Genomic DNA, 24,682 nt, shown 5'->3' with positions numbered 1-24,682 from the left:
CCCTCTCTCCTTCGACTTCGACACCGCTGAATCTCCTCAACCCACTCTATGCACGAATGGCTAGAAACTCAATTTTCGAGTTCTATGGCAGCAAGAAATGCCATCTGCTATTTTTTCGGCTCTCTGACCAATAAATTGGCAATCACTCGGAAGGTTGAGCTGACTAATGCGTTACTTAAGGCTTGGTGAAGGCCGGGGGTAGATCTTCAACTCATTCTGGCCTTCGAATTGGACTGAATGTGTGTCCAACACTTCCAAGTGGAGGGGAAATTGTGGCCTCAAAACGAGTTTCATCGGTACTAACTCAATTGTCAGGAATGTGGGTGGACGATGTGGACGATGTGGACGACGTTAACGTTCACGATGGAAGTGGACATGAAAGTCAAACATGAGAAAGAAGACGAAGAGGAAGATCTTCAGAAGAGGAGGGAATTGACGGGCGCTGAAGGTTGGAAATTGTCCAACTGAGATACATTGGACAAATACCACAAGGGAATTCAATTTATTGAACGACTTATCAAACAGCACACGAATCACTTCATACTTGTCATATTCATCTCTCAGGCTCTTGTCACTCATTCACTCACTGAACATACCACATTCGTTGGTTTAATCGTGGGACTCGTTCTGAAGTGCCAACTGATTAAAGAGCAGATATACTGGACGGAATATCTGGCGAGGGAGGTAATTCTTGATGGACTCATCAAGCTCATCGAAAATGCTCAACTCAAAGTAAGCCACACTTGACTTGTAGTACATTGTCGTACACATTATGCTACAATTAAACCAGGAGAGTACAGGTAAATCAAGTCACGGAATAAAGATCACAAGTGGTAGTAGGGTAAGCAGACACTTGGTAGAGAGGGGCGCCTTGATATGGCCATCACTTTTTCACGGTCTTGCAAACCCATTCCATGCCATCCTTGACGCCCTCTCCAGAAGAGGCCGAGCAAGCCTGGATTTGCCAAGCCCGATCCTTGATTTGGTGCAAGCCAAGTCCTTCGGCGATGTTGCTGGCCGCAGCCGCGCCAATCAGATCCTGCTTATTGGCAAAGATCAGCAAGGGCACCTCGTTGAGCTTGTCCTCGCAGAGCAGCTCCTGGAGCTCATGGCCCGTTTCCTCGAAGCGCTTCGTGTCTGCCGAGTCGATCACATAGATGAGGATGTCCGTGTTCTCGAAGTAGTTCCGCCAATAGGGACGGATCTTTCTCTGACCGCCAATGTCCCAAACGTTCAATTTGAACCCGTCGGATTGGACGGACTTGATGTTGAACCCTTGGGTAGGGGTGATGTGCGTGGTCTCTTCGGAGGCCAATTGCTTCAGGATCGTGGTCTTGCCTGCATTGTCCAAGCCTAGGAGAAGGATCCTCAATTCACGATCCGGGGAAGATTTGAGTTTCCGAAGGATCGACAACAGCCCCATGATGTGAAGAGGAGGGAAACCAGCCCGATGAAGAAAAAAATACAGATAAACTAACTCGCTCTCTACCAATACCTATCTATCTATCTATCTAACTCGCTCACTCTCTCCTTGCTTTTTCTGCTGGATTCAGTTTGGCTACCTGGCATAACTTCATTTAGCTTTCCCGAGGATGGCTTGGTGCTACCAAAGGTGCACAGGTAGTTGCGAACCTCAAGCAACTCTCCCTAGCTTCACAAATATCTAACGAAGGCTTTCTAACAAGTTCCCAATGCTTCGAGGCAATCGGTCCACCCTCAACCAAAAAAAAGGCTCACACACGTGTTTCCGCGACCAAATCTAACAATTAGAAAGAGAAAGCCTTACTTCCTTCCCTTGGGTCTGTCTAGGCCAATCAATCAATGCGACTTTAAGTTTGAACGCGTCCGAGCACGAACCTCTTGGCGGCGTGGAAATGGTTCTACGTATGTACACAGTAATATAGAAATGGTTGCGAACCCCGAACTCGAAAGTTCGGGCCTAAAAGTTGTCTCGAACAGTTGAAGGATTATACATTAACTAGCATGCATGGTGCAGGTAGTCAAGTGTGCTGCTATTGAAGAGCCTTGCTCAACCAATATTCTGGTCGTGTTCTCCTTCATTTCCTGTCGTTTGAACACGGATCAAGGAGGATTAGGCTCTTCAAAGCGGCCTTAGATATGACGAGATGAGACCCTTGGAAATCGAGGATGATGGGATGTAAATAGGGTTGGCATTCTTTGATGTCCTTTGGGGCTTGCAAAGCAGTCTTTGGTAAATGGGTGCCCCCGGTTGACGGTAGAGCCATCTATGTTCAGCCTTTTCCTCGACCATTATGCATTCCATCGCGTTTCTTTTTCGTCGACTCGTTCGTTCGTCATCATTATTTTCTTCACACATGACATGCCATGCTATTATTATTGCCTACACATTGTATAGCGCGAGTCTACTACTACTTACTAGGGAATACCAGTAATAGGGGCCATATACGACACTGAAGGTAGTACGTGGAATCGTCGGAGGGAACCCAGAACAAGAAGTAGCGAGCTTCTTCTTCGTCGTCTTCCTCACCAACGAGCACTTTATTATTCCGTCTTCTTTGGGTCTACAACCATCTCCTTTGCTACCAGGAAGAAGCCCATCTTCGCATCATTGACACGATTTTCCTTCGAACCATCAGGAACGTTCAGACGATCGGGAATGTTTCTCCTACTCGTAAAGGCTATTTCGCATTTTACAAGAAAGTCCAGGCCTGAAACTTCAACATTCGATTAAGGTTGGAAATTGTTTCCAAACAAAGCCTGAGGTCGACCTCGCCCAAGCACCGAAATGTCTCTTGGGAGCTGTTTCCGTGTTTGAGTGGAACTAAAGGAACTGGCAGAACTACACAATTACCAATGTTTGGATCGTGTTCCATGATTAATGAATTTCGTAGTTTTCTCCGTTTACTTGGTATGCTTCGAAAAAAAACCCCGACTTTTGGGGGGTCTTAACTCTCAGGAAATGTTCCGTTCTCATCATTTCCATCAAACAATCATTATTACGCGGTCCAAGCCTGATGAAGCACGATCCCTTAGCTAGAGGGCTAAACCAAGAGAAAAGTCACGTCCACGAACTCCCGTGTTGCTTCACATATTTAACCAGAATTGACCAGATTTATCGGTAAGACAAAGCGCCTGCTTAATAACTATGTGAACAAAAAATGACTGAAAGGCTGATTCAACAACGCTTGACATCAATTTACCAAACGGAAGATACAATCGGAATGTCAATGATTTGAGTGTTCATTGATTTGGTTGAATTGACCATCTCTCCCGTGCAGACCTCTACGTTGCACCAATGCACACGAAACGGGATTCATTGGATCTATTATTCAGGTTTTGACAGTCTCCGCAGTTGTTTCCATTGGGTTGAGCTACACACATACACTAAAAGCACGCAAAGGGAACATTTTCGAGAGACTGGGGGACAAGAATGGAAAAGAAGGGACAACAAACACAAATATATAAACCATAGATGAGATGTACATCATTATTAACCACAACCCACAATATTCCCACCAAGGTTCTTAATAGAAAACACGCGGATTGATTATTTTTCAAATTAGAGCTCTATTTATTGTTTCATATTATTTGACAACTTTTCATACGTATCATTCATGATTTACGGAGACTTTTCCGAGAGCTCGCCCCGAAGCTTGTCATTAACGTGACCCAATCCAAGATCTCTTCCACCCCCAACAAAGTGAATGCTGAGCCACATTTTAGATACACTCGTTCCAACTCCATCAATCGGAGGCTGTGGCTAATGTCTTGCACCCGATCGGCTTCAACCCGGTCGATCTTGTTCGCAAACACGAGAATCTCTTTCATGGCCAAGTCTGGATGGTCCAAGACCTCTTGGAAGCGTTTCTTCACCTCGCGCATGCGGCGATAATCATCAGAAGCATCCACCACAAACACCACCAAATCCACCCCTGAGTACAATAAAGGCCAGGATTCATGGTGAGCCCCGCTCAAGTCGTAGAACTCGTAGCACGCCTTGGGATTTGGGAGTTCTAGGGTTCGCACTTGAAGACCTTGAGTGGGTTGGATGTCCTCCAAACCCTGCCGCATAAGCACTTGAATGATGGATGACTTGCCTGCGGATTGGGATCCCAGGAATAGAATCTTAACGGGTTTGGGAGATTTGGACCCTAAACAACTGAACATAACTCACAACAATGAGGTTTGGCACTCGTTGTTCAGCGCCTTTCTCCTGCTCGACTGAACTACATAAGTGTGTCTGAGATGTCAAAAGACCAACCAATGTACAACAGAATATCAATCAATTCAAGAAGGCCCTTTACGTAAATAAAAACCGACACGGGAAGCTGATGATATTCTGGTCACTTGTGTATTGCATCACGGTCTGGATTGGGTTGTGTCGTGCTTTCAGTATGTTGATCGTACATAACTTTAATATAGTCCAAAACGGTGCGCAAATTGGTTCCCAGTTTGCTCGAGATCGGGAAAACCGGGACGTTTTCATGGGTTTTGATGTGATGGATGAATTCCTCGAGATTGGGTTGAGCGCGTTCGTGATCGATTTTATTGGCCAGAATGGCGTGAGGACGTCGCGAAAGCCCGGCCTCGTATTGCTCCAGCTCGAATTTCAAGGTGCTCAATTGTTCTAGTGGATTAGTGTCCGAGAGATCAATAACGTAAAGAAGGCACAAACAGCGCTCAATGTGGCGAAGAAACGAGATCCCGAGGCCCTGAAAACAGAGAAGGCGAACAGATCAATCAGCGGAGTCTACGGCTAGGCTCTTCATGAAATAATGATCAAAACAAATCACGGAGTTTGTTTTGTGAAGTGAGGGAAAACTGAATTTGCAGCCAATCGTTCGATGGAAATGTAACCTAAAATTAAGCAAGCCAACTATTTTTAGCTCTACATGACGTAACAATAGGTTCGTGTTCCTTTGACGCCTTCAGAATTTTCCCATCAACACAATACTGTGGGTAATTAGAACTTTTGTACTTTCAAATCTACGTTCACAAGAGCGCGTAGAAAAAAAAGAGATAATCCTTTCTATAGTTGTAGTCATTTATTTTATCATTCTGACTATTTCATTTCATAATTCATCCTGTCCATGATTATCAGGGCTCGGAAAAAAAGGATCTTTTTTAGGGTTTAATAATCACTAAAAAACTTTCTTGAAAGCACGCAATGATGTAAGCCTGCTTAAAAGCAAAAAAGACACATAAAAAGGCAACATTAAACTAATTTTGCAAAAGTTTGAAGCAATTACCAAAGGTTTCAATATATTGAATTAGTTCAAAATCTTTGAAATAAAAAAAGCCCTGACGTTGTCTCCTACATAATTTGGAACCCCAAAATCATGCAGGTTCGTGGATAAAATTTGGTTCCTCTGGGTGCTTTATTTTAGCTATCTCTCAGGATGAAAAGACCTGAACTAAAATGCAAATGTTTTCATTTTTGCTCTTTTGTGTGTACAATATTGAGGTTCTATTTGTATTTTTAGGAAAAATTTGATATTTTGCCAAAAATGCAGAAATAATGTGTGTGAGAATTAGAAAACAGCTATTATATTGTAACAAACTAAGAAGATTGGGACAATGTAGTTGGTGCGACTTTCCGGGCCTTGAATTCCAAAACATGTCTACCAACTCGATCTCATCAGAAACGGGCACGTGGCATCGGATAAACGTTATTCTCAACCGATTAGTTGGCGGTGCTCATTTTTAAATTTGTGGCCCAATGTTAAAAGGTTTAGATAGAGACTTTAAAGGTTATTAATATCGTGTTAGGTTAGGTTGGGTTAGGTTAGGTTAGGTCTGATTAGGTCAGGTTAAGATGAAAAAAAAAGTAGCACCGCCAACTAATCGGTAGAGAATAACGTTTACCATGGCATCGACGTCTCTCCCGGGTAATCCGTACCCGTTTCACTGGAGACCGCGTCGGGCTCGCTCCGACGGAAATCAGGGCCCTGGTGATATTTCGTGGACTGTATTTCCCTCCTTTCCTCTTGGGTTGAACAAATTTAGCACACCTTATTTCTCTTTCTTCATAACCTTCATGGCGTCTTTTATTCTCTCTTGCTCTTGCTTAACTCGTTATTCAGTTTTTTCTTTTTAGGGTGTCCAACTGGAAATAGAACTAGCATGATTATAATAAAAAAAGGTGAGCATATCATAAGGGGCGAGAAACAAACCATCATGAAGAGATTTCCGTCTCAACAGTAGTATTTAAAGGAGAAAGAAGAAAGTATCTTTACAAGACATTTTCAAAAGTATCCATGAGCTTTTTCCTCAACCAGGATTCAGAATCAATTATAGTGAACGTCAAGGTTTACACTTTTGAGCCCTCCAATCCATTTGCCCTTTTCCATTTACGTACGTATGTTTTGCTATGAAAGCTAAAATATTCCTTTGAATTTAAATAGATATGGCGTACCTTGGTTGCCAGCAAAATTTCTGCAAATTCGGGTGAATTTTTATGCTCTTTTTGGTGTCCATGAAGACCACTTTTGTCTGCAAATTTGGGTCGGGCCGAGTTATCATTGAACACTAGATAAATGTTTGATATGCAAAGAGGTCGATGTTTGTGTAACCGAGGAACACTTTGTCCAAATCGTTTTTTTTTGTCTTCGTAACAAAGCCAGCCATGATCATACTCGCTCATTTGCAGTGGACCATGCTTGTGAAAACGTAACGTAAAAAAATAATTGCCATCTGAAGATACCGACCGAGATAGGTGGCACATCCATTGTTAATGGTTCAAAAAGATTTATTGTGCGCAACCCATTGCTTTTCTGTCCGGACACTTTTCGATGCCTAAGAACTGCAACAAGGTTCTCCCATTTCCACTACAGTAAATGTTCCCTATATATATATTTCGAACTTTTTGGCCACAAATGCAGGAAATCCAACCCTTCCGTTCCTTTAATCTGGCCTTTGTTGGGCTTTGACAACCTTTTTCAATTGATGACAAGTGGAACCCAATCAGTGCCGCGCCCGTATTAATAGATATCAGCATTCTGAAAGGTTTAGGCAAATTGATTCGATCTGCAAGTTTTTGAGAGTCGATAGAAGAGCAAAATTGGCGACTTTACTATTTGTTTCGATTAAGTTTTGCGATTTCATTTCCTAATGAAATTGTGTTAAAAAAAAGAAACATCAGATAAAAAACGGATTTATGCTCCTCATACTACATTTTTGTACGTTTCTGACCTTTTCATTTTACCTTTTTTCACTGAATACCTTCATCCGTCAAAACGTAGTGTACTATAACCGGAAAGTCAAAATAACAAAAATATGCCTGGCCAACATTCACAAAAACTTGATCGATCCTCTTGCATTTGATTGATTCCTGGAACGATCTATACCACTAAATCTCATCATTCCTGGATCCACGCAACTTCTACCGTCTTCGCCATTTCCGGCTCATAAATTATGAGGAACTACAACAAGACTTGGGAAAAAAGGTAAATAGCTAAACCCTAGATTTTTACCCTTTTTCGTCAAATTTGTGACAAATTACCTATACCGTCATTTTGGAGCTTTTTGGAGTATTCCTTGCTGAATTGATAAATGTGAATCGGATTTGAGTGTTAGTTTGATTGTTGTGCCCGTTTGAGGAGTGGTTTTGTCACTAATTGCACAAAATTGAACCCTATGAACCCAGTTTATAGTTTTAACCTCTTTTGACAAAAAGTGTGAGAGTCTTGTTGCTTGTTTATTCTTATTTCTTATTCTTATCTAGTGTAAAGCGCATTGTCCTTTTCCAATTTTCAGGAACGATGACACCATTCCTAAGTCAACACGAGACCAACAGTATCTCAGCAGTAAACATTTAATGCCAAAGTAAATTTTAAAAACAAAAAACCACTTGAATGATATTTGAACAGTATATCTTTTTGAAATTGCATTGATTTAAATGGTTCACGAATCTTATTCGAAATTTAAAAAAAAAACATTGCTTGATTCATTCGGTCTGACTTTCATTGCCGTTATTTAGTCTACTAAACGAAGATAATTTACCTTCTTTGAATGACCTAACATTTAAGAGATTAATGCTCTTTTAACTTTTGGGTCAAAACGTCAAAGCTATCGAAAATTTCAAAAATAAAAAAAAAAGGTAGCGAGAACCTTTTTTTGGTTTACATACAAACAAGATGCATTTTTCAGGAACCAAGGTTTTGAATACAAATCTCATCGATCCCATTTGCAAGCTGGCCAATTCTGCCTATAATTGTTCCCCAAAAAGCATTAGTTTTGATGAGACATGATTGATTATTATTCATGTTTTCTTTGATTGTATCTTTTGCCATAAAAATACTTAAATCGTTAAATGAAGTTAAAATTGAGTTCCAATTTTGCCTCTGTTTTAAAAGGCGCACTTACGAGCCGAATCAAGCCGCAACTGACCTTATCTTTGTGGGCGTCTTGAATGATGCCGGGGATATCGGCCACCGAGATCTGCTCGTAGTCGTCATACTTCACCATTCCCACGTACGGATTCATGGTAGTGAAAGGATAAGCGGCGACTTTGGGCCGAGCACGAGAAATAGCCCGTAGAAAGGTCGATTTACCCGCATTGGGGAACCCAATCAAACCCACGTGAGCCATCGTGCGCAGTTCTGAGAAACAGCCACATAAATCAAAATAGCTTTCTGATTTACAATGATCTGTGATCACCAAATGCAAGCATGCCCTTACCAACATCAAAAGCAAACTTTTCGCCCACTCCGCCCATTTCGCACACTTTGGGCGTTTGACGAACGGAGCTCTTGAAAAACGTGTTGCCCTTGCCTCCTGCTCCACCCCTAGCTGCAATAAACGAGGATCCCTCGTGTACTAGTTCGCAAATGATCTCTCGTTCCATGTTACGAAATATCGTGCCCACTGGAACAGGAACAATGAGCGGTTCCGCGTTTTTCCCGGCGCAGTTTTCAGTTCCGCCATTCCCTCCATTTTGACCGACGATTTTGCCTCGTAAATGGCCCAAGGACGAAAAACCCGGTGTAGCTGGAATCAATCGAGAACAAAATGGATCATCCCACTCTGGCCAGGATTTGACCGGCTTGATTTAGTGCTCCACCTCGAAAGATGACATGGGCTCCATTGCCGCCATCACCACCGTCGGGACCGGCAAACTCGTTAGCGAAGAGGCTAGCCAGACTCAAAGATCCATTTCCGCCATTACCGGCAGTCACCACGACTTGCCGCCAATCAACGAAGACGTTCGATCGCTTCCGACGGAGGTCGTCCCACATTTTGGTCGGTTTTTGTGGCCTCAGTGGCACCACATCGGGCCTCAACCTCTCGGTCAGGCACTTGGAGGCATGGACAGTTCGAATGCGGAGGATCGAGGTCAGATCTCGCTCTTGTCCGAGAAGCAGACGATCGAGTTGGCCATAAATATTCGGCGTCCGGATCATTCTCCGTGACCACCACATCCTACCGTGATCTTGAAAAAGAGCAGATAAACAATTTGAAACCATCACCAGAAATCTTAAGGTGGGAAGTGGGAGGTTTGAGCGAGCCTCGATCGGTAAAGATATATATTCTCTTTGATGCCTCTAAATGTACAACTACAACTGAAAGAATGAATGTATGAATGCAACAAGAAAAACACTTGGACTTTCACTTCGATTGACCACTTCTTCGTTTCTCTACAATGTTCTTGAGGAAGAATTCACCGGCCTTGTAGGAGCTTCGAACGAGCGGACCAGAGGCCGTGTACAAGAATCCCATGGCATTGCCCACTTTCTCCCAATGAGCGAATTTCTCGGGCGTGACATATTCCTTGACTTTCAGATGCCGCTTGGTGGGTTGCATATATTGACCAAGAGTAAGGCATTCCACGCCCACTTCCCGGAGGTCCTTCATGGTTTGTTCCACCTCTTCATCCGTCTCACCTGCAAACAAGAGCCCGCCAAGGTCAAGATTGCCTTCCATATTCCACAGGATTATTCTCCCTCAAAAAGGGTCGATCCAGCAGGAGTGCATCGTGAACTTACCTAGACCCAACATGATGCTGGTCTTGGTAACCATATTGCCGTGGTTGGCCATTTTGGCTCGCTTCAGGACCTCAAGGGTTTGCCGATACTTGGCCCTTCGATCGCGCACGAACGGTGTGAGCCGCTCTACGGTCTCGATATTATGGGCAAACACGTCCAAGCCCGAGTGAGCCACCACATCCACGCCTTCGACGGATCCGCCAAAATCCGGCGACAGACACTCGACCATCAAGGTGGGCTTGTGCACTTTCAGGGCCCGAATCGTGGCGGCAATGTGATTGGCACCGGCATCGGGCAAATCATCGCGATCCACGGAGGTGAGGACCACGTAGTCCAAACCCCAAGCCGCCACGGCTTGAGCCGTATTTTCGGGCTCAGCCGGGTCCAAGGGTGGGGGAGCCCTGGCCGTTTTCACGGAGCAGAATCGACAGCCCCGAGTACAAGTGTCACCCATGAGCATGATGGTGGCCGTCGCCGTGCCACTCTCGCCGCCCCTGGAAAATGTCACCCTTATTGAAAAAACCGCTTTATCGCAAGCAAACCTATCATTCATTTAAAGAAAGTGACATCCCCCGTTTCGCGTACATGATTCGCACCTTTAGGGAAGAAAAATGAGCCTTTTTCTTTCGACATCCCCAAACCCTTGACCTGTAATAGACGTTATAAAAAAAAACTTGGCTATATGGAAATCTAGTCAGCCAGTTCCAAATTCAAGAAGGGGATTACCATTAACTAGGGTCGCTTTGGGACTTACTCCAGCCACGAGCCAGGGTCTTTTAAATTCAGATTGCCCATCCCATCGCAAGGATACGAAAAAGAACAATCCCACCCCTTACTTCTTACTTAGCTCGTTGACTTTGGCGACCGATCCTTCCCAGATATACATACACTAGGTACAATCAATGATGAATGATGTAGATTGTAGAAGCTAAATCTTTCAAACCACCTATGTACTCAAACTAAATGACCCTCCAGATTATATCTCAGTTGCCCAATGATATTTCACGAATTCCAATCTTTAGTGTACGTATCGCTGGAGTTTACCCAATTCAAGAGGATTGACGAACCATTCGCCTTGCTCCATTGGCTCTATTGAATCATATTTCTTACCAACATTCGCCAATATTCGGACATCGGGCCTCTTCACACACGGTGGCCAATTTGAGGCCCCTCAGATCGGATTTCAGCTTGGCAAAGTTGGCGCCCACAGGAATCTTGGTCTTGAGCCACGGCGGGAGGCGGAGCCGTTGAGTCCCGCCCGTGGGGTGGGGCGCCACCTCGGACAACTTTAAGGGCGCTTGGTACTCGCGCCAGGTCTGGTCTCGCGGGACCACACCCGCGATGAAATCGCCCAAATCCGGTCCCTCCGCCCAACGGGAGGGAGAGGCAGCACTATTCTTGGGGGTGGAACCTGGGTCCGAATCGGCAGGAGCGGCTGTGCTCAGCCATCGACCCGCCCACCGGGCCCCACAGGAGCGGGATCGTTGGGGTGAGAGCACCCGCCAACTGGTATGCATTCTGATTCAGGCGATGACTTGCCTGGGACTCCCTGAAGATGGTTGTAAAATGGTTGGACTTGGAATAATGGAAACTTGTTTTGATTTTGGACCTACGTAATTTTCAGGGTGGCGCCGGGCAAGGAACAAATACCGTGTCCAACAAGGCATTGAGTACAGAACCAGATGAACGCTGAGTTTTGGCAGGAACCCGGATTCACATTTCATGGTCGAGAATTTGAAAGCAGGATAAGAAATCATTGAACTTGTCAGTCTCTCTGGGCTTTCTTCCATTTCAGTTGAAAGTACGTGCCGGATTTTGGGCTCCCTATCAATCCATGTGGTTTATTGACATTTGAGGCCAGAGATTAAGTGCTGCCGAATTGAGGATTGTAGGGTCAATATTTGTTTTGTTTGTTACGAAGTCAGGTGGCAGCTTACTGGCTCGGTCTGCCATCTGAGGATGGGTGTCCCAATTAAGGGATATACCTACTCCGTTCTCAGAGCCCAACATTATTTATCACCTCACCCTCGGGACTAACCGCAGGTAGATTCGCCCAATTAAGCTGTTAAAGCAGCAACTCATGCCGTTGTCTAATACCACAGAGAAGCTTGAACTCGACTAGCCTGGGATCGAACCAGGATTCGCCAATTGGAAAGGGGATGCTCTACCGATACGGTATCCCAACTCACCTTGGGACGTAGACGAAGGGTCAATAGTTAATGGAATGTACTCCAATGAGAGGCCATCAGATGACATTAGTCCTGATCTTGAAATCAATCTTAGATTTGAATCAGATAAACTCTCACTTCAGTCATTTTTGATTCAGGCCAAAATCATGGACTGACATTTTCCAATACCCCTCGAGCGCAGCACTGAGTCTTAGGCAATCCATTTTTCATCACAATTCACAGATCACAACACATGGACTGTGGCTTGTTCACGCCTCTAACTCATTGCCTGGAAAGCAATCGCCGGATTTAGTGCCGGGTCCATTCCCGACTCATCTCAACAATCATGTGGGCTCGTTCTGTGGTTCGCCCGGCCAGCCTCGGCCGATGGACCGGTCCGCCCTCGCCCGTTTTGGCCATCCATCGCGCCTTCCACGGCACATCCCGGGTTTTCGATGCCGATCCTCCAGATCCGGTCGGTCAGGTGGACCGCCCAACCGCGAACCAGAAGCCCAAGACCCAACGCAATACGGTGAGTCACTCACGTTCCATTAGTTGGGATGAAATTGACCATCCTTGCTTGATTAAGCCAGGGGGGGGCGAGGTAAACGATGTCTGTACTCAACCCGCCATTTCATATTGCCCATTGCAGACCCAGTCGAATGCTACCGAACGTTTAAAGAACCTGATGAAGGAGGCTGCTCAACCTGGGTCAGCTGACCACCCACCCGTCAAATTAAGCCGACCTTCAAAGCGATCCAAGGGGCAGGTCAGCTCTCGCGGTGAGTAGTTATGACCCACCCCTCTCTGGATCATGGATTGATCAAGAGAATTCTTCTGACCGACCCACCTCTCTAATAGCTTAACAGGGTCAGGGATAGTCTCTAGGGAATAATGGATCACCTAGCATTTTATGGCCCTTTTAAGCCCGCTATTGGTGGGTGGTCCGACATTCGATTATGTATGGTTCAAAAATTTAGGTCTGGATGACGAACTGGTGAGTGCCACGCAAGATGTAGCCCAACATTTGAGTCCAGGTCAGCCTGAGCGGAAGGTGAAGGTCGAATCCGATCTGTTGCGACACCTGAAAAGCGCTCAACACCAGTCCAATGCGAGCTTGGAAGATCTGATGGCCGATATTAAGGTAGGACAGGAACATATTTTGGCTCATGGGGCTGTTAGGTTGAATGAGGTGGGCGTGTCCGTAGGTGGAGAAGAAGCCTCAGGAGAGTGAGAGCGAGAAACGCTTTGGTCGCTCCAAGGAATCCGGGGGCAGCGCCCGCGAATTGACTAGCGAACAACGGGATTTCTTGGAACGTCGTCGACGTCAACGGCGTGACCAATTGGGCGGTCCTCGGGAGGACGATCGCCAAGGCGGAATCCGAGACTCTGTGGTGTTGCCTCCAGGTCTTTTTGCCAGGCAGCCTTTGGGTATCTTTACCGAACCCGTGCCCGAGAATCCGGATCGTTCTCATGAAGTGCCCATGCCCACGTGGGATGCCTGCCAAATGCGTGAAGTGAAAATCATGAATTGGCGACCTCCAAGGAATGTCATTGAAGACATGATTGATCTCACAGAGAAGCAGGTCTTGTGGCAGTTTCCTATCGATAACGAGCAAGGCATCAATTATGTGAGTAATGGGTTTGATCGATGGAATAATGTAGAGAGATTATTAAATCTTTTTCGTTTAGGATGAATTGGAGCCTTTTCATCACCATGTGTTTTTGGAACGACATCTGGAACCTTGGTGTCCTAAAGAAGGACCTATTCGTCATTTTATGGAATTAGTCTGCGTTGGATTGCAAAAGAATGCCCATATGACGGTGGCCAAAAAGCTTGAAACGATCGAATGGTTCAAGGAATATTTGATGAATGAAGAGAAGCAAGAGATTTTTAGGCTTAGCGAAATGCAATGAACGAATAATAAGTATACGCCAATAACGCAAATATTGTTTTATTTGCCTCATTTCATGACTTGGTTGCTTCATAACCAATGAGGGTAAGAAGACTGGATTATCGTTGCTGGCAGGGGGTAAATTTGATACCCTCATACGGGCTAAGTTGAGTTTACTTAGTCCTCATAAGAAACATGCGTTAATACTACATCAACTCCCGTCTGTTGATGATTTCTCAATTGGAATGGTAGGATTTTTCATAATCTTTTGCACCAAAGTCTCCAATAATCGGCAACGGATTCCAGGGCGGTGAAGTTTCACTCTGCACATTGCACAGTGAGTCATACGTTCAAAACACGTGTTGCACACACAATGTCCATTGCAGCATTGGAAAATAGCACCCAACATGGGCTCGACACACACTATGCACTCGATTTCCGGTTCGACCGAAAATTTGGCATCAGCCAATATGGGAGTCTCGGCCGAGGCCGATTCTGGAGTGGCATCATCTTGTAGAGTTTTCCATTCCACCAAGAGGTTTGCGGTTCGTTCGTCCAAGTCATCCATGGCGCGTTGATACCCTTCCCTCAAAGAATCCTCCGACCTGCAGAGTTCGTGGATTCTCCTCTTGCATGCCTCGACGCCTTTTTGGCTATTTCGAATAGCCTTCTCGTGGGCGGTTTTAGTCTTTTGCTCGGCCAAGAGTTGTTGCTCGAGGCCCTCGGCCAAAAGCCTATAAGTCTGTCCTTTCACATTTCGTTCATCTTGAATGTTTTGACGATCACGTATGTTACATCGCTTTTTCTCCAAGCGAGTGTCTCGGCTGTAGAAATAGATTTTTACAAAGTCTTAATTAATACGATTTTAAAACGAATTAATAAGAATGAGACGTGAACTCACATGCTCCCGTCAGAGAGAGGCTCCAAAATTCCTTCCTCTTCCCTTGAATGCGACGTTGGATCGGAAACAACTAGGCTTTCACTGCGAGCTTCGGGGATGGAAGATGTGGAATGTGATGAATTGGAGCGAAAGGGTTCTACTCGGATCGGTCTGGGCCACCTTCGAGAGTGCAGGTCCTATCAAAAACCGAATACAATCATAAAAAAACCTCTCAACACACAGAAGAACAGGAAGTCACTCCGCATGTTTGTTACCGAACGTTCAAATTCTGCCAGACATGCTCGCCTCTCCTCGAGGGTACGGAAAGCTACTTCAGCGGCAATGGAGCGACGGTGACCGTAGACAGTTCTGCCCACCGGACGTAGGGAGATTTCTTTCGGTTGATGCGGTCGAAGGAGGACCTGAATCTCGTCGCAAGTGACATCAGGGGGCAAAGGTCCCACAAACACTGACAATTCTGGCCTGGAACGTCGGTTTGATTGGGCTGGCATGGTATTCTGGAAATTCCTATTCCCATTCACGATTCTGTCTTGAAAGGGGTCCAAACGAGGGCGTTGTTCTCTGGGTAACGTATGTAACCATGTAGGGTCGCGATGTACGGGTGCAGGCGATGATTGGGATATGCTTTGATGGCCCTGGATCAGATTTGTCAGATGGGAACTGGCCAATTGACCAAGAATGGAATTGAAAGATTGTGAGGCCGAGGAAGAAGACCGGTCCATAGGGGGCAATGAGAGTCCGGAGGGCGAGGGATTATTCGACATTTTGTAATAGATCTGAGGTCGAGAGTGACACTACCGAAGTTGGAAACACTAAAGAGGAGCATTTTTGAGCGTGCTGCTCGGAGAAAGGGCATCATTAGTGCGATGATTTTCTTTTCGCCGATTGATGCTGACATGAGATAGAAAATTTGCTGGAACGAAATTATAATCCAATAATCAAGAGTGATTGCCCAGATTCTTAGTTATACTACGTTCAAGCCGTCCCACCGGCGACAGAAGTTGCTGGATTATAGTTTTTCACAAATTTACAGCTTCTCGGGTTGAGAAATATCAGCTCGCTTTTCAGAGCAAACTCACATCTGTTTTATCTATGTTCAGATTCGTATTTGGAAGTATCCTGAAATTACAATATCGGACAAAGGATAAATAACGACAAATGAATGATCTGGAAAATGAGTATCATTTTTAGGGCCGGTCAAAACTTGCATCCAGCAAATTATACAAAAAAGCTTGCATATCCCAGAATTTTGTGCAAATTTATTGCAACTGCATATTTTGTGCAAATTTATTGCAACTGCAAATTTTGCAATTTCATCAACAATATTTGATATTTTTCTGCAACTTGTTAGGCAATTTCAGCCACTTTAGCACAAAAAATGTTTCTGTAAGTTGGGATTTTTTCGATAAATTTACGTCAATATTGGAGAAAAAATATTAGATTTGAATTTTCCCCCATTTTTTCTAATAATTTGTTTGACATGAAAGTACAAAATAGGTCAAAGATATTTTAACAACTGCCTGCAAATATATTTCATCCATCCATTTTGAAGAGCTCAGCTTTCTGATAATGGCAATTTTTGGCCATACAGTATATTGAAAGTTGGGACGCACTTGTGCTACATTCTTCTCCTTTAAAAGTCAGACACATTTCAACTTATTTCCATGGGGGGGTCAGTAAATGGTTAAGAGGTGGATGATCAATGTAGAAAGAATTAGCCTGCTGTAATTTTGAAGACTCTTGAAAATAGTGTAATCTTATCTCTAACATGTAATGAAACATAATCTTAATAACAAAAATGTTATGTATTAGTTTCAATGTGACATGATCCATAAACTGTTCCAGAATTCAGGTAGATTGAACAGTGCAAAAAAAGTCAGAAGAATTGCTTGGCCTGCCATGGGTTTCCTAAATGAGTAATATTCCCGCTTCATCGTCACAACCAACATTGATAATTACCTTGCCCTCAGGAATGACTGCAGATTTGCCTAGATGGGCAATCAGAGCCCAAACTCATGCAGTAATTTAAATACTGCAAAGAAGCTTGACACGGCTAGCTTAGGATCAAACATAGACCACTGGATTCCAGTTTATTTGCAATTTTTTGTGCCAATTCAGGTGATTTTTGATGCAGATTTTCTGTTAATAGATCATATTCATATGCAAATTTTGGCCGGCCTTAATTATTATTGTGTGAGAACATAAGACCTTCACGTACGTGCAACTTGCGGTAAAATACATAAAGAAGTATTAAAATACGCCTTTCGTTTCTTTATGATATTATTAGTCAGCACATCAAAATATTTCTAATTGCTTACCCGCAAGTTCAATCTCTGCATTTCAAGTATCAAGTCATTGAATAAATGGAACTGATTCTCCTCCTCTCGTACTGTCTGAGTGGGCAAAGCCCTGCTCAACCCAGCAAAAAGCTCCATCGATTAAACGAGATGATGGTACATGAAACAAAGAAATTTGCCAAGTAAGCAAGTAAGAATATTTTGAATAGAATATATGCCTTGGTGTCTCTGTATTAATTCTAAATCATGATGTTCGTGATAGAGACCATGGTATTGCTAATAAATGTAATAAATTCGCTTCGGCCCAAACTTGTAGGAGCAGCCTCAACCCGGCCAAACGGCCGATTTTGCTTTTTTACTGCCGGTGGTAAGAAAAGAATGGAAATCACTAAACCTCCAAATTCATCTCTCATTTGATCATTTGAGAACACCAATTTTCTTTCCATTTTTAGAAGGTAGAATAATGTATAAAAAGATAGTATTTGGCGAGTAGTCCTCCTACACTTTCCGTTCACTTACGCACTATGAAAATACATCAAACTTCTTCTAGATCGTCTGTTTAAGGTTATTTCATGGTTAAAAATCAACTTTTTTTGCGCCAAAAGCGGCGGAAACAGTAAAATGACAAAGTACGTAAAAGCCCCTTTGGTTATCGAAAATGGAAAAATTAAGGGGTTAGTTTTGGGTTTTTGGTCGTTACAATCACACCATTGCACTTCCTTTGTCTAAAACAAGGAACAAATTACCAAAAATTTCGCTACTACCGTCCTGCAAATCAATATTCATGCTAACAAATAAGCCGAAGTGAGATGGCTGAGCTCTGTGCTCTCCCACAAAGGTTCCATACGTATTGGCTACTTGACAATCCAGGGGTTCACATTTGAATGCATTCTTTCCCCAATATGATAACTTCTTCACCACGACCGTCCTGGGTGTCTATGCAATCACAACGAGAAACCACACGGTATTTCAAGAGACCAGGTTTCTGAAACCAATGAGAAGTCTCGTTCTTCAGTCACTAATTTCGAGATCACACAACTTGTTCAACAGACTTTTGGCATTAACAGATATTATTCTCATGTTGGATGGCATCTTTCCTTTTGACGCCGTTTGCGTTTTACTATTGGTGACAATTGCCTTGTCTCTCAGGGAAGTCAAGTCTTTTCCCTTTCCAGAAGCATCATCTCTTTTCCCATGGTTCATTTTTTTCCTTTTCGTCAGCGTGCTCTTTATGGTCTAAAGTCTTCTTTGCGAAAGGTCTGGGAGGAGATTAGAACCGGGGGCCTCTATCATGTAAAGAAACTGCGTTAACCATTACGCCACGTCTCCGCCCTTTCATTAGTCTTTTATATTACATACCTTTATGAGCAATTTACTGCTAAAATGAAGCATGCACTGACAGGGCGAGTAGTCCGGCTCTTAACTTGACCAAGTACGTACTTGCTCCAACATGGGCTTTGATTTTTTGACTTTCTGTCGGACAACATGAGCTACCTTCAGAGAAAAGGGAAACTTACCCTGATCCAAGACGCAACGCAACAAGTACGAGAAAACAGGGGCAAGAACCAGTGAGTATCTCATCAGAAACTGAGATATCACACCATCAGGGCCAGAAAAGCTCGAGGGTCTCAGGTCCCTGATGGCCTCTAAAGCATCCTGATCTGTGACTACAAGATCATCTAAATGCTCAGCTTGACAAGCCTTGCCAGTCCCAACAAACTCATCAAGAGCAATGGGCTGTTGCTCCTAAACTCTTTGGAGTTGAAAACACACCAGAGAAATGATCACCAAGTATGTTGGTCATATACTCCCCATTGACCTCAAAAGCCCCTGCAGGATGTTTCATCTTTTTCTTAGAGTTTGCATAGGAGAAAAATACTTTCGGATTCGACCTCACCTCCTGAACTACTCTACTCTCTTTTTTCAACTGATCTGTCTCAATGGAGGTCTTAATTCTACCTTGGATCAAATCCAACTTTCTTTGAAGGCTAGCCACAATTACTCAATCAAATTGCCCTGGAGCCTTTCTGCTAGTTTGGAACTCTTTTTGAACAAATTCTTCCTATACTTCGGAATTTTAAGACTGTGCGCTGGCCTGTGGAACACATTCAGAGATTGCTAGAGCGGAACAGACGTCCTCAAAAACTAGAATTATGTTGTCTAAGGCTACATCTATGGACGATTCCTTTTTCAGCGTTGAAATGAGGTCAAGCCACTGTTCATCTTTGAACTTGAACTTAGCCAGATCGACCTTTTTGGCCAGTCTTACTCTAGAGCACGCCAGCATTTGAGTAATGGTCGACCCTATCTTGAGAACATGATGATCTGACAGATTACTAATAGGTGTCACATGGACATACTGGATCAAATCAGGGTCAGTGGAAAAAAACAAGTCGAGAACGAGAGAGATTGCGGAAGATCGCAAATTCCTCCAGCTTTTCCATTGCCAATGAGCTTGAGAGCTGACAAGAACGAGCTTGCTGAACAAGTGAGGGGGGGGGCTACATAGTGTTACAATGGACAGATCATGACCTTGGAGATGACAAACTAACACCTCTACTTCTCCATTTGACATTTTTACATGACTAATGTGCAGGTCATTTCTAACATATAGACATACGCCCCCTTGCGGAAAAATGGGATTGTCAGGGCGTGCTCTATCACATCGAACTACATTGAAACTAACCATGGATGGTTTTGGTCTTCATCAAAGACCCCTGGTCAAAGCCAAGTTTCTGTCATGGAAATGAACGAGACCTGCCTATCTAAAGCTAGCTCCTCAAGAACCTTGATCTTTGTACTGCCTTTTTTGGAAATATGACAGTGCACATTTAGACACAGCCCTTTTACGGGCTGATTGTCCTTTGATGGACTAGTGCAAGGAGGAGTTCTTTAGACATGGAGGTGGACAGTGTTGAGAGGGCAGACAACAAAAGGGCAATGTACATTAGCTCCTCAGTAGGTCAAAAAACGTGCGAGTGTTGTTAAAACCTTGGTATTCAGATCAATAACGTTTATCACTGTTATTTTCATCACCTTGTCTGGTGATATGTTATTATCAAACTGGGTGTATAATGTAAAAAATACCCAGGAATGTAAAATAGCCAATGTACCACACTCTTCTATTGTTTAATTCCTCCCTTTTTACCACCATTCTATTTATGGTGATTACTTGAACCGAAATTTAGTTGCTTTTGGCACGTACACAGGCTTTCAGCCATTAAAAATATAATCTAAGAAGTGACATGATATATAGTTTGTACGGGCTTAAAAACTTTTGAACAATGAGATAAAAGTGTCCTGGTGAGAAGTTTTTTGTTGCAAAGCTCTTGCACCTTATTAATTCTGAAGGATGGCAAATTTGAAGAATGAACACAAAATTGTGTTGATAGAAATAAATATAATACATATAAAAAGAGGTAAACCGCCAATGGACTTTTTCAAAGGCATTTCATAATCAAAAGACCAGGCAACATGAAATTCACACGCATCATTCATTTGAATTCAATATTTATCAATGGTAAACTGATCATTTTCTGGTTTTCTTCATTTCTGTCACTTTTTTGAAGAACATTATGATTATTGTGGTTTTAGGCCAGGTCACCACACAGGCCAACAACTTTACAGTTTAGGCTCAAAATATGGAATGGGGTCCCAAGGCCTAATTGCAAACACTTCACTTTAGTTAATAGAAAATAGGAGTATGGGTCCACTTGTTGGGGTTTCAATGCTGATGGCCGTCTGGGGATAGAGTTGAAATTCCCACTTGCTTTTTACAACATTTGTAGAAACTCTTAATGCTCTCTCTGGGTGTCATGAATGCCATTGGCAATGTGGGGACTAGTGGCCAATGAATTGATTTATCTTGGTCAGTGATCTAAGAGCAAACAAACTTGGCTTGTTAGTCACATCAGTTATCACATAGAAGAGCAAGGGACAACACTTTTGAAGGAAATACACAATTGACATTCTATTTCACAGATTCATGATTGTAACCTGAGAGACACTCATTCACCAACACTCCCTGCGTGCCCAATCATATGTCAATAATCACAACTTGTTCATGCTGGTCAACCTCTTTCTTAATTTCAATGAATCCGTATCAAGCTCCCTAGGTTGCTTGCATTCACAAGTCCTGACTCCAGAGGGCACTTTGTCATTCAGCCTCTACCAAATAAAGGGCCAATTGGACCAATTCCTTGTCATTGAATTGTAATGTCTGGAAAAGAAATTGCGTTCAAGGCAAGGCAAGAGCAGTTTATGCATCAATCTACCATGCCTCTTCCCATTTTCTTTGGGCGATGTGACGTTGCAAATAAGGGCCCTTATTGCGTGCAAATGAGAACCAGCTGTACAGCAGGTAAACAGCACACACGTGCTGGGAGGAAACCAAGAAGGAAAGTACTCCCTTGGAACAGACAAAGAGAAGAAAATTAGTAAAAACCCAAAGGTTTTCAAGTACATGTAAGAGCAAAAAATGTTGTATCTTGTTTTTTAGTACCTCTTCTGTTTCGAAAAGTACGTCAGTAACCTCCCAATATTTGTACTGACATCTCAGGCAGCTACTATTTCAATGTCTCAATGGGAGTGTAGTTTTTGCAACGTTATCTTCAGTACAATTTACTTTGTTTTAAATTACATGTCAAAGGTTCAAGTTGGCCACTATTTTACGCTACTACAAAACCTGAAACTGTGGATGAAGTTTAATATCTGAGGTTTAGTCCGCTTTTCCACTTACAGCCTATTTTTGAATCTTATGCATAACGCTAGTTACAGTGTGATTATGACCAGCTCATGGACCTGGCAGTTGAATTCATCTAAATTTGTGCCTAGAACTTGCAACCATTGATCCCTTAGAGAGTTGCCCTTGTTTAATTCCAATTCTAAAAGTACTTTGAAATATATTTATGAACGTAGTATCCCATTCATGAATAGCAAAATCTCGGGTCTCGATTACTGAAGAAAATGAGTTAGACACAAAATCCATTTTCCTCTGCACTGAGGTGCGCAATCAAATTGGCTCGATATAACAATGCTAACTACCTAGACAAGCATGTAAAATTGAAAAATTGTCAAAATCCAATGCATGCACAGTGCGGTTTGGCTGGGCATGTTGTCTTTGATTTTACTCCATGGAATAACGTCAGTTGTACATGAACACGTTTACCTGACCAGCCCTATCCGACATCTAGTCGTTATATGATCTGTGATGCTCACCGTACACACAGAGCGCTGTTATCGCTGAAACAGCTGCCAGAGCAACATCAGCTGCATAGCCTTATTTTTGCCCACACATACCTACATATCTACATACAGCCATACAGCAGCCATACATACAGAGAGACAGACAGTCAGACAGACAGAAAGAGAAACAAGTGAAGAAAAATAAAGAGTTTGAGAATCCACAAAATCCTGAAAACCCTCTGAGTTACTTATAAACGCAAGTTCTGAATTATTTATTCGCCATGAGTCAAAGCTCGCATTCCATGAGTCGCATGGGTGGGCCTGGCGGTGGTGGCGGGCGATGGAAGTGGTCGCTCGACTTCAACACGGGGCGTGGTGGGCGTGGGGGTGGTTCGGGCTCGGCATCCGAGTTGTCGAGCCCGCCGGGCTACTCGGTGTCGAATGCCCAGCAAGCGGCCGAAGTATACCGAACGGCCGATAAGGGCTTGAAGGTCAAGCGATCCTGGGACTTGGCCTTGGGACCCATTAAGCAGGTGCCCATGAACTTATTCATCATGTACATGTCCGGTGAGTAGTTGGTCTTTCCCTCCCACAGGGTTGACTACGGAATACTAACGGCGGGCCATGGGCAAACAAGGGTCAAGGGTCAAACATGGGCAAATCAAGGGTCTCACTAGGCTATCACTAGGTCCGAGAAAGGCTAAGCGAGCTCTGAGAAATAAGCTGCTCCTTTACACGTAAATTAGTCGATTAGTAGCGGTTATGGCCCATAGAGCATATGAAATATGGCTTTAGCATGACAAAGATAAGACGAGGAATTGTAGCTTTTCGGCCTTTCAGTGAATTTTGCATATGAGCATATCCGCTGATCATGGAAAGAAAATGGTCCACCCTCGGGACCATTGAGCAATAACAAGCCTGATGTGTGAACCTTGCTTTGGCTTTACTTCTTTAAGAGTAATCGTGTGGATGAAAAGAACTTTTTTTTTTCCTTGCAGGCAATACGATTAGCATCTTCCCCATTATGATGGTGATCATGATGGCTATCCGACCCCTTAAAACCCTGTTTACGGTCAACGCTACCTTCAAGAACTTTGATGCCAATGACAGTCCCACGTCCCACTTAGGTCAGAAGTTTGTTTTCGTCCTGGGGAACTTGGCTAATGTGGCTCTCGCCATGTACAAATGTCATGGCATGGGTCTCCTACCAACCCACGCTTCCGATTGGCTGGCTTTTGCCGATCCCATTGAACGCGTGGAATGGGCCTACGTAGGCATGTAGTAACAAGTGGTATGTACTTCAGTTTGGCCAACCTTGACCGTGCTTGTTATTGCATACTGTACATTTACCATTATCTATTCCAATTTTGTTACATTACGCGTTGGATCCCGTCACGGCCAACCCATTATAATGAAAATAAATCAGTCACTCAAATCTACCATGGTCAAATCCTGGTCTTGAAACGAGCCTCCACCAGGATTGGGATTGGAACTGACTTGCAAAGGGAGGTCCATCCCATCATCTGACGATTTGTCAAACGAGCAGGATGTCTGATGAGTCAGTGAGGATGAGGATCGGGTATTTCGTGACACACTATTCACTCGATGATCATTGTCCCCGGGACGAAAGCCCGTAAATCTGTGACCTCGAGATGAGAATATATCCGAAATTTTTTGTCTTGTGGTGTCCTTTAAAGCAAACACGTGAAACATGACAATCCCTTGACAAATGTTAACCATATTCAAACAAATGATGATTGGTTGAGGGGCTTGGACGCTTTTCTCCGATAACACCCAAGCCAGGATCTCAAAAACCCAAGTCAGACCCATAGCCACAAAGAGCTTCAAGTAGGTGATAAGCCTATCAACAAAAGAGGATATCAATGAATGTCGTTAAATTAATGTGATTTTTTTTTTCTGACCTATCACGGTTGGCCTTGAGCTTAGCCTTGTTCTTGGATCCCACCGACTTGTTGGAAAGGATTGAGACCTGTTTGGCAAACTTTCGTCGATTAGGATTTTCATGATCTGATCCGCGTTTGGATTCGGGTCTGGCCTCGCGAATGCGCCGTTGCATGCCCCCCAGTTTGACGGCCGCATATGTGAAAAAGCTTACGTTTGTCAGTAGCATCCCCGTGATTGGTCTGCAATGAAAATATGTGGGCTTGCATAGATGTCTCCAAGTTGTAACGAAAAGACACTCACATATAGAGGAAATACGTTAAGGCATTAGAACAACTCGTGAACCAGCAAGACTCTTCTCCAAAGCCCG

The 24,682-nt window shown here is 43.6% G+C and overlaps 8 protein-coding genes across 8 annotated transcripts in view; 2 read left to right on the top strand and 6 right to left on the bottom strand.

Annotated features, from left to right (window-relative positions):
• Positions 1–473: 473 nt before the first annotated feature.
• LOC131893053 (ADP-ribosylation factor-like protein 3) lies at positions 474–1,579 on the bottom strand. Its single transcript, XM_059242974.1, has one exon. The coding sequence runs from the start codon at positions 1,421–1,423 to the stop codon at positions 884–886; it is 540 nt and encodes a 179-aa protein (XP_059098957.1). The 5' UTR covers positions 1,424–1,579; the 3' UTR covers positions 474–883.
• Positions 1,580–3,594: 2,015 nt separating this feature from the next.
• On the bottom strand, positions 3,595–4,149 carry LOC131892661 (uncharacterized). Its single transcript, XM_059242485.1, has one exon. It carries the CDS (start codon positions 4,147–4,149, stop codon positions 3,595–3,597), a length of 555 nt encoding a protein of 184 aa, XP_059098468.1.
• Positions 4,150–4,313: 164 nt separating this feature from the next.
• On the bottom strand, positions 4,314–9,446 carry LOC131893051 (mitochondrial ribosome-associated GTPase 2-like). The gene is made up of 4 exons (XM_059242971.1): positions 9,044–9,446; positions 8,662–8,970; positions 8,371–8,582; positions 4,314–4,694 (listed from the first exon to the last, which is right to left on the bottom strand). Exons 1-4 carry the CDS (start codon positions 9,444–9,446, stop codon positions 4,326–4,328), a joined length of 1,293 nt encoding a protein of 430 aa, XP_059098954.1. The 3' UTR covers positions 4,314–4,325.
• A 42-nt stretch (positions 9,447–9,488) lies between these two features.
• LOC131893052 (lipoyl synthase, mitochondrial-like) lies at positions 9,489–11,580 on the bottom strand. Its single transcript, XM_059242972.1, has 3 exons — positions 11,076–11,580; positions 9,966–10,459; positions 9,489–9,863 (listed from the first exon to the last, which is right to left on the bottom strand). The coding sequence occupies exons 1-3, from the start codon at positions 11,480–11,482 to the stop codon at positions 9,589–9,591; spliced, it is 1,176 nt and encodes a 391-aa protein (XP_059098955.1). The 5' UTR covers positions 11,483–11,580; the 3' UTR covers positions 9,489–9,588.
• A 772-nt stretch (positions 11,581–12,352) lies between these two features.
• LOC131893055 (small ribosomal subunit protein mS31-like) lies at positions 12,353–14,868 on the top strand. Its single transcript, XM_059242976.1, has 5 exons — positions 12,353–12,665; positions 12,786–12,915; positions 13,114–13,277; positions 13,342–13,764; positions 13,826–14,868. The coding sequence occupies exons 1-5, from the start codon at positions 12,480–12,482 to the stop codon at positions 14,048–14,050; spliced, it is 1,128 nt and encodes a 375-aa protein (XP_059098959.1). The 5' UTR covers positions 12,353–12,479; the 3' UTR covers positions 14,051–14,868.
• Positions 14,073–15,711, bottom strand: LOC131893054 (uncharacterized; the record flags this gene model as incomplete). The annotated part of the gene is given in 3 exon segments (XM_059242975.1): positions 14,073–14,852; positions 14,930–15,105; positions 15,184–15,711. Coding segments are annotated over 3 exon segments (1,299 nt in total). The 3' UTR covers positions 14,073–14,239.
• A 6,803-nt stretch (positions 15,712–22,514) lies between these two features.
• On the top strand, positions 22,515–23,849 carry LOC131877170 (ER membrane protein complex subunit 4-like). Its single transcript, XM_059222774.1, has 2 exons — positions 22,515–22,977; positions 23,409–23,849. The coding sequence occupies exons 1-2, from the start codon at positions 22,692–22,694 to the stop codon at positions 23,690–23,692; spliced, it is 570 nt and encodes a 189-aa protein (XP_059078757.1). The 5' UTR covers positions 22,515–22,691; the 3' UTR covers positions 23,693–23,849.
• Positions 23,705–24,682, bottom strand: part of LOC131892660 (uncharacterized) — a 9,342-nt gene continuing 8,364 nt past the window's right edge. The window contains exons 10-12 of the mRNA XM_059242484.1: positions 24,616–24,682; positions 24,333–24,554; positions 23,705–24,271 (exon numbers count right to left, since the gene is read on the bottom strand). Of these exons, the coding sequence (XP_059098467.1) occupies positions 23,833–24,271; positions 24,333–24,554; positions 24,616–24,682 (728 nt within the window). The 3' untranslated portion in view covers positions 23,705–23,832. The remainder of the gene's footprint in view (positions 24,272–24,332; positions 24,555–24,615) is intronic.

Source organism: Tigriopus californicus, chromosome 2 (assembly GCF_007210705.1).
Source record: "Tigriopus californicus strain San Diego chromosome 2, Tcal_SD_v2.1, whole genome shotgun sequence".
Classification (NCBI taxonomy): domain Eukaryota; kingdom Metazoa; phylum Arthropoda; class Copepoda; order Harpacticoida; family Harpacticidae; genus Tigriopus; species Tigriopus californicus.
This window is presented reverse-complemented; position numbering and strand designations above follow the sequence as displayed.